Source organism: Spea bombifrons, chromosome 2 (assembly GCF_027358695.1).
Source record: "Spea bombifrons isolate aSpeBom1 chromosome 2, aSpeBom1.2.pri, whole genome shotgun sequence".
Lineage (NCBI taxonomy): Eukaryota > Metazoa > Chordata > Amphibia > Anura > Pelobatidae > Spea > Spea bombifrons.
In genome coordinates, this window is record NC_071088.1 from 121043296 (window position 1) to 121052832 (window position 9537).

At 40.4% G+C, this 9537-nt stretch overlaps 1 protein-coding gene across 1 annotated transcript; it reads right to left on the reverse strand.

Annotated features, from left to right (window-relative positions):
- Positions 1-7370: 7370 nt before the first annotated feature.
- Positions 7371-9220, reverse strand: DLEU7 (deleted in lymphocytic leukemia 7). Its single transcript, XM_053457754.1, has 2 exons — positions 8547-9220; positions 7371-7738 (listed from the first exon to the last, which is right to left on the reverse strand). The coding sequence occupies exons 1-2, from the start codon at positions 9072-9074 to the stop codon at positions 7535-7537; spliced, it is 732 nt and encodes a 243-aa protein (XP_053313729.1). The 5' UTR covers positions 9075-9220; the 3' UTR covers positions 7371-7534.
- Positions 9221-9537: the final 317 nt, after the last annotated feature.

The window sequence follows — 9537 nt, forward strand, 5'->3', positions numbered from 1 at the left end:
CCTGTTGTCAATTGGGAGAAGGGCTCTGTTCGCTTCTGTGCTAATAAAGGTTCTGTTTATCGCAACTCCTCTATGTCTATCAATGTGGCTCACAACTATAGTTCTCTACCCGTTCCCAAGATTCCATCTCATTACCATGAATTCTCCAATGTATTCGAAAAGAAGGGAGCAAACTGTCTTCCACCGCACAGGGAATATGATTGTCCCATAGAACTATTTCCGGGTGCACCCATTCGGTAGAATTTATCCTATGTCTGAACCAGAACTCATCACCCTCAAGGAATACATAGATGAGAACCTTGCCAAAGGGTTTATACGACCCTCCACATCTCCTGCTGGAGCAGGCATATTCTTTGTACCAAAGAAAGACGGTGGATTAAGACCTTGCGTGGATTACAGCGAACTGAACAATGTAACTGTAAAAAACAGATACCCCTTACCCTTAATACAGGAGTTGATGGAACGTGTTCGCTCAGCATCAGTGTTTACAAAGATTGATTTAAGAGGAGCATACAATCTGGTTCGTATCAAAAAAGATCATGAGTGGAAGACAGCATTCAGATCACGATATGGGCACTTCGAGTATATGGTGATGCCATACGGCTTATGTAATGCACCTGCCACTTTTCAACACTTTATGTTGATATACATAAATATGTATATGTATGTGATATACTTGGATGATATCCTGATATACTCCTCCTCTTTACAAACACATAGAGAACATGTGTCTAAAGTATTGATGCGACTAAGAGTAAATGGATTATATGCCAAACCAGAGAAATGTGTGTTTGAGACTCAATCGGTGGAATTTCTGGGCTTTATTTTGACACCTACCAAAGTAATGATGAATCCTAAGAAAATAGCTACCATCCTACAATGGCCACCTCCCACAGATAAAAAAGGTGTGCAAAGATTCGTGGGATTTGCTAACTTCTATCGGAAGTATATTAGGAACTTTTCAAAGGTCATTCAACCTATTACATCTCTCACATCCATTAAAAAGAAGTTTTGTTGGACGGAAGCTGCTCAGAGAGCATTTGACTTCCTTAAGGAACGGTTCACCACAGCGCCAATATTGATTCTTCCTGTGCCACAAAGGCCCTATGTACTGGAGGTGGACGCCTCTGATTCTGCTGTGGGGGCTATTCTGTCCCAAAGGGATGATACCGACAATCAACTTCACCCGATCGCCTTTTTCTCCAGAACTCTGAACCCTGCTGAGAGAAATTATGGTGTGGGGGAAAAAGAGATGTTGGCCATGAAAATGGCCTTAGAAGAGTGGAGACATTTATTAGAAGGTGCACTTCATCCCATAACGGTTTACACCGACCATAAAAATATGGAATATTTCAGAACTGCCAAGAGACTTCAAGCCCGACTTGCCAGATGGTCTTTATTTTTCTCTCGATTCCAGCTTCATATAACTTACAGACCCGGTTCCAGTAACACCAAAGCTGACTCTCTCTCACGCATGTTTGAAATACCTACGACACATCCACAAGTGGAAGACACTGTATTGAAAGCAGGTCATTTTCTGACAATCACGCAATCATTGTGGGATCTCATCTGTCAGCATTGTGCGAACATGGATCCTTCTGAACTTTCGCAGCTGCACTCTAATGGAGAGTTCTACTACCACAATGGGTTGCTCTATGTTCCTCCTGGGGTACGCCTGCAGGTACTACAACAATTCCACGACTCTCCTGCAGCTGGACATGGAGGTATCACTCAAACTACGGATCTTATACGTAGACAGTTCTGGTGGCCTACGCTTCAAGAGGATGTACGACAATTCATAATCTCTTGTACTATATGTGCCAGAGCAAAGAACTCTCATATTAAAAATGCCGGCCTCCTGTGTCCTCTGCCAGTTCCCGTAAGACCATGGACAGATATATCCGTGGATTTTATAACAGACTTACCATCATCAAAACAACACACCACGCTTATGGTCGTAGTTGATAGATTGACGAAGATGGCTCATTTTATCCCCACCAAACACTTACCTACAGCAGACGAAACATCGGTGTTGTTTGTAAAAGAGATCTTCCGATTGCATGGACTACCGGAACGTATTGTGTCTGACAGAGGGACTCAATTTGCATCCAGATTCTGGAAAGCCTTTTGTGATGAGCTTCACATACATCGCTCTCTCTCTACAGCCTTTCATCCCCAGAGCAATGGACAAACAGAATGCTCAAATCAAACCCTTGAGCAATACCTCCGCTGTTTTACTTCGCATTTACAAGATGACTGGTACCAATTTCTTCCTCTCGCAGAATTCGCATTTAATAACCACATACATTCTTCAACACCCTTCTTTTCAAATTATGGTATCCATCCATCCATGCTACCAGGTTCTCCGATACCCAGCTCAGTTCCTTCTGTCACTGAACAGGTCACAAGGATGATTGTTATCCACAAATCCTTGCACAGCACACTTACCAAGGCTCAACAAAGATACAAAAGGTTCGCTGATACCAATCGTTCTCCTGCGCCTGTATACAAACCTGGAGACAAGGTGTGGCTGCCAACTATTCAACTGAAACTATCCTACTAAGAAATTGGGACCTAAATTTATTGGTCCATATACTATTGTTCGTGTCCTCTCATCTGCTGCTGTGGAATTGCAACTACCCGGTTCGATGCGAATACACCCCGTTTTTCATGTTTCCCTCCTGAAGCCTTGGAACACCAATCCTTTCCCGGGCCGACATCCTGATCCTCCGGCTCCTATTTCTATTGATGATACTGAAGAATACGAAGTCGAACAAATTCTGGATTCTCTGAGATTTCGGGGTCGTCTTCAGTATCTCATCCAGTCGAAAGGATATGAGATCAACGAGAACTCCTGGGAAAATGCTGGAATGTAGACAGGTTTGCAGAAAGCTTCTTCTCCACAAATCCTGCATTATTCTGGCCTCACACAGGGGTGGCCCTTCCCTCATTGCTTTAATTGGGAAGAGGGTGTACGAGGAGGTTCCACCCATTTGCGGAAGCACTCCGTGAGGCCAGGTTAACAAAGCAGATAGTGGGGAGAAGTGGACCAAGAAAGAAGAAAAAGGAAATAATATAGAATACAGAAGAAAAAGCAGAGGCAAATCAAGAAGTGTTGCTGCAGAAAAGGACCCAGGAACGCTGAAAAGTTTGGCAAGGAGATAGGGAAACATTGAGAGATATCATGAGGGAGTGTGAGAAAAGGAAACACCCAACAAAATATAAATGAAAATTCTGAGCTCTCTTCTTCATTTTTCTTTTTCATTAGGGGTCTCTCCTTGTTTTCGGCCATTCGTTCAGTTAAAATTCATAAACATTTTATTGCAGTGTGATGTTAAGTCACATCTTGCAGGTCTAAAACAAAAAGATCAAAATATAAATAAAAATTAGAAGCTGGCCAAATAAAAAGTTAACTTCAGCATGATTACATGAGAGCAGCTCAGGCACACATTGCCATCTGTCCCCTTACCCAGTAACAACCAGAATAATAACTTTTGTGGGGAACTGAGAATCAAACATAAGACCACACAGATTGTACAAGGCAAATGAGCCGCTGAAAGCTGTTAAAATAGAAATGTTCTCACATTGTCACAATTAAATTTGATATTTGTCATCTTACAGCATATTTTATCCACCTCTCTTACATAATATGTATGCAGAATGTCAGCAGGAAGTCATTCCTCTAGCCGTCCCAATTCTATGAATTTACTCGGCTAAATGGGATCTAACATACCATATCCCTTTCCGAAAGATGTTATCACGACAGAAGCCGACGATCATTGACATTTAATTTAACTTTAGCACGGTTAAAATAAACTTTGTTTTTGTAGCACAACAGTGACACCTTCTGTTCTACATTTGTCAATCTGACTAAACAATTTGAGAAGCAAAAATACGAGAGAGTCTTTCAGAGGAAGTTTTCTCTCTTTTTGTTCCTATAAACTCCCCTTATCTGCAGACCTGGAGGCTGCCATTGTCAGTCATGCGATATTTTGAGTGACTGACAATCCCTGAACAACCACCACACTTAGCTGATTCTTCATGGCAATGCTAGATGCCAGAGAGGAGGATCCAGGTCCCATGCAGCACTGATATATATATTGTGATCAAAAAAAAATAAAAAAAAATATATATATATATATATTAATCATTATATGCAAACAAGGATCAAGTTGACTATAACTTAATTTATATAGATGATCAAATATCTAAAGTTCATATTGTTCATATAAGTTAAATTCTTACGCTGCTACCACATTTTGCCATAGTTTGGTGAGAGAGAGCATGAGCGAGGGAATTTATTAATCATAATATAACATAAAGGAGCATAAACCGAACATATCCAACACTATTACATAGATGGAGAACAAAAAGGGGAAACTACATGTCATTCTAAAAGCGATAAAGGTGACAGTTCCATTTATGATCTAGACTCATATGTTTTTGGAGAGTTAATGGTCAAGCGTGAGCAACACTAAAAGACATTGTGGAAGTTCATGCACAATGACCAAGCAATAAGTTCTTGCTATGCAGGGCCAGCGCTAACTATAGGCAAGGTAGGCACTGGCCTAGGGTGCCAATCAGTTGTGGGTGCCTCCTCTGCGGTACTGCCCTCCACTGGAAAAGAAAGATTGTTTGGGGAGATCATAGATCTAACTCTAACCGGCAGTGCACCCAACCTCACTGCTCCTCAGCATTTACTGGGAGTATCATGAGGTAGCAGTGACATGCAAAGGCCTGAGCGGGTGTTTCACCACCCTCTAGTGATGCTGCCAGTGCTGCTAGGCATTATGTCATTTCCCAACACTCAGCAGTGAGGTCATACTCCCTGTGATGGAGACTTCAGTAAGGTAAGTGATGAGGAGAAAGGGGAGAGATAAAAATAGAATAGATGGTAAAAAATAAATGAAGAGAAAGATATAGGGAAGAGATATAATAAAAAAGGGGAGAGATAGAGATAAAGGGGGGAGATATTGAGGAGGAGAGATGGGGGAAAAGGTGAGAGAAAAATGGTAAGAAGAGAGGAAGAGATAAAGAGAAAGATTAGAAATAAAGAGGAAAGGGAGAGATGATAAGAAGGGACAGATAATGATAAAAGCAGGGATATGGAGAAAAGGGATAGATAAGGCAATAAAAAGATGAAAACAAAGTAGAAGTAGAAGAAAAGGGAGGGATAAAATGATATAGGAGAGATAATGTGAAATGGGAGAGATGAGATAATGGGAGAGAGGGATAATGAAAAAGGGGTCAAATAAAAGAGTGAGTGATAAGAGAGAGGAGAGGTAAGGAGAAAACAAAAAAAAGATAAAAAGAAAGAGGAGAGATAGAAAGGAAAGAGAAAGTGGAGGAGACAAAATAAGGAGGTGGATCAAAGAGAAGTAGGAGAACTAAAGAGAAAAATGAGAGATAAAGATAAAGTAGGGAGATACAGAGAAATGGGAGAGATAAAGAAAAAAGACGAGAAATACAGAGAAAATAGAGAAATAGAAAGAGAAGGGGCATCAAAGAGAAGTTGGGATATAAAGGGGGTTAATGAGAAAGGGAAGAGATGAGCAGAAAATGGAGAGATATTGAGAGAGTAGAAATTATGAGAAAAGGGACAGAGGGTTTTGAAAGTTTTTGTATGTTAGCGCAAGCAAGTGTGTGCATGCATATATGTATGTGTTTATGGGCAGGCATTTGTAAGGGTAGTGTATATGTGTGTATTCTGGCACATTATTGTTATTGTTCTTGAGCCTAAAAGGTGTAGAATGAATAAAGGGAGAGTTTGAGCTAGACTGAGAGAAGTCCTGACTGAGATGAGACCTGAGACGAAACCATTGTGGGTGCAATCTGGGTGCTGAGTAGGTCCGGTGGCTGCAATCTGGGTAAATCCTATGTCTGTGTGTAATCTGGGTGTTGGGACAAATCCTGTGGGTGTAACCTAGTTGCTGGGGAAATTCCTAATGTGGGCAATCTGTGTGCTGGAGCAAGTCCTACGTGTGAAATCTGGGTGCTAGGACTGGCCTTTGAAGTGTGACCTGTGATCTATGCCTGCAGTGCAGGGTTTTCATGCATTATTTATTTGATCTATACCTTCAGTGCGGAATTTGCTTGTGATTTTTAGTTGATCTATGCATGCAAGTCTGGGTTTATGTGTTATTTTTCTGCGTTGTACCTGCAATTCTATGTTTGTATGTGTTATTTATTTATTGACTTTATTTATTTATTTATTGACTTTACCTGCTAATACAGTGTTTGTATGTGTTATTCAGTTGATCTATATCTACAAAGCTATTTTTACATGTGGTGTTTATTTGATCTATACCTGAACTATGTGGAGGCAGCACAGTGAAGAAAAGGACAAAGAGTGCTGGGGCAAAAGGGGATACAAGTGGTGGAGCCAAGGGGCCAACAAAAAACTGCAAATATTGCAATTAGCGTATCATTAAATTGAACAGATATACAACACACCAATAATTCTAGCGAAAACGCAGTAAAAACACAAATAGCAAAATAATACTATAATTTTGGAAAATGTAGTGGACAATTCAAAGAGACCATGGATAAGAAGCATTGCAGAACATATATACATATATAACATGTATATTTTGCAAGATATGCCAATTTAAAATTCAAACAAAACACAACTTAAAATATTTATTAAACTGTCATAAAGTAAGTTCAGTGCATTTTATTAATACAAGGAAAGCTAATTTCAGATGAGTTCTGGATCTTGAGCTTACATGCTCAAAGCCCTAAACCGTATAGAACTGAACTCCCTCACACACACATATAATCTCGAAGCACTGTGTATTTAAACATTACATGTGCTTGCCTCCTGGGTTTTATTCACTAAATGGGGGAGTTGGTAGGAGAATTTGCAGGAGATCTATGGTTTGAACTCCTTAGCTTCACTCTTCATGATAAAGGCCCAACCCCATAAGTGCATGATGCGGGAACAGCTTGGCCAGCTCTTTATAATGCATAGTTAAACCAGTGAAATTTCACCAAAGTCTCTTCACCCATGAAATGATGCACCATTCAAGGCCAGCTCAGCCCTTCTAGCAGATGGAATCTGCTACTGTTGATGGTTAGTAATGAATATCAGTGGAAATAGCGAAAGAGTTGAACCCACAATTCTCCTGCCCACTCCTCCCTTTAATAAATAGACCTCTTGTTTTTAATATATTCTAACTTAAGGTCAGTGGTCTAGGGTGTTCTTTGATGAACACAGAGCTCAATCCTCATTGGCCCCAAAGATGGCCTTTTCACATTTGATGGGCTGAACATAAAGTGTAACAAGTTATTATATATACAAGCTGCAAACGGTCCCATTATTGTACCTTGTCCCCATGGAAGACCTCTTCACCTGGAGGGAGGGGCTCTGATAACACCTGGAAGAGATTGTGTATACATAGAACCTACGTGTGATCAAACACTGCTGACCTGTCTAAAGATAAAACACACCAACTGGCCTAGGAATCGGCTCCTGGTTTTCAAATCCTCAAGGTAACATCATAAGAGTTCCCAGGTATGACACGCTATGAGTATATCAGCCATCAAGATTTTTCAGTATTTGTCGTAATTTCTCAGTGGCCGATTCAAAGAAGTCTGATGAGAATACAGAAAGAGCCAGGATCAGATCAGTAATAATAGTCCTCAAACACTCATTTGCTGCATTCAAATCCTTATCAAATTTTCTGTCATCTATCTGTAGAGCCATGTGCGTGCAGATATTTCTGAATTCAATGCTGTCCTAAAATGCAGAAAAACAAAAGTTGACATTTATAACAAATACAACAAGTGAATGGCACATCAATGTAAGCAGCTGCATCGTAAATGGTGTAGTTTAAACTATGTCATACTTGTGGGCATATGTATTTTCTACCCAGAGCTTGTGTCTGTAGCAAGATTACAGAATTTAAATCCTTTCTATATATGCCTACCATGCACTATATCATGTACCATAACCTTCACTGTCTGTATCTGCCATCTGCATGAATGTACAACCATATCTATTGTATACATTTACTGGGGGGGGGGCTTTTAAGAAACTTATTCATTATTTTTACTATTTACTCTAAACTAGGTATCTATAAATAGTTTCACTTGTCCTGAAAAAAGATCTGAAGGTTTTATTTAATTAACGTTTATGTTGAGTATATGATTGTCATCTAAATGTAAAGTAAAGCTCTGAAAATGACCTGTCCAATACAACATACATTTCAAAATATGCTGGTCACATTTCATTCAAAATGTATTTAAAAAAAACAAACAAGTGAATAATAATTCAGGTATATGGTTGGTCCGAGGAGTTTGAGACTCAATAAGTGATTGCTTTTCCATTTGGAGAAAAGTTATTGTTTCATTGTGTTTTTTGTGACAATGTTTTACAGGTGGCTACAATCAGCTATGACCTTTGTCGGGACACAATAGTGAGCTGTAGACCTGAAGGAGAAACACTAACTGACGGTCTCGGTATGGACTTTACATGACATGCGTTGCATTCTAATGTTACAACACTAGATGGCGATAAAACCATACCCAGAAAATACAAAACTTACTTTGAGTTGGATAGTAACCGGATGGTCCAGCGGCAGATGATTCAATGCGTCCTGCTCAACTAACAATAGCTGGGCAGTGCAATGCAGCACCCGGGAGAGGCGATTTCTTGATGCAATCTGGGCCAGGGTGGGGGCTTTACCGGGGTGTGTGGCTGGTCCTGAACCGGGAGTTTCAGTTCTGGTTATGACCGATGGACCTGCATTATGTTTAGGAGTCTCAGTGGCAAGTGATGCTGGATCTTCTCCCAAAGCTGATGTCACATCCACGATGGCTCTGTGGTCCTGGCTACAGGGACCACGTAACCTACTACTTGCAGTACCTTCCACACTGTCATTATGTAGTAAAACCAGCTCAGATGGACCGTTAAGTGGCCGTGGATCCCCAATCAGTTCCTGGTAGGTTTCTTCCTTTAAATACATTTGTGGTTCCAGAATGCTAACACCTCGCTGCTCAATCAAAGTTCTTAGGGTGCTGAAAGCTGTGGCTTGGTGGATCATCGTGACTCCTACAAGAGCTGGCCCAGGCATGTCTTCTGTGCTACTGAGTCCTCTTCAGCTGCTGGACACAAGTATGAGATGCTGTGAGACCTGGGTCATACCAACAACTCAGCCTAAGACTAAATGTGAAACCTGAGAACCCTGGCTGGCTGCTGTGAGCACTTGCTAATCACTATAAGCTAAATCATGGTATAGACACACAGTCTTGACCAAGTTTTCTAGGACATAAGAGTTTATCTGGCCTTACATGATTTCTGTAATCTGCTTTGATAAGTGGCTGATAATTCTGTTACTTTAAAGAGAAGATATCTTACAAAAGATAACGCACAGATGTTCTTATCTACTTTACAATATTAGATTTTGTGAGTCTATTCTGCAAACAGAACAATCCCTTCTGGCAAACAAAGCTGGTTTTGAGAGTGACCACCTTCTGCTGACAATTGTTTAATTTAATCTAAAAACAATAGTAGATACAGTTTAGCTTTAATTTGAT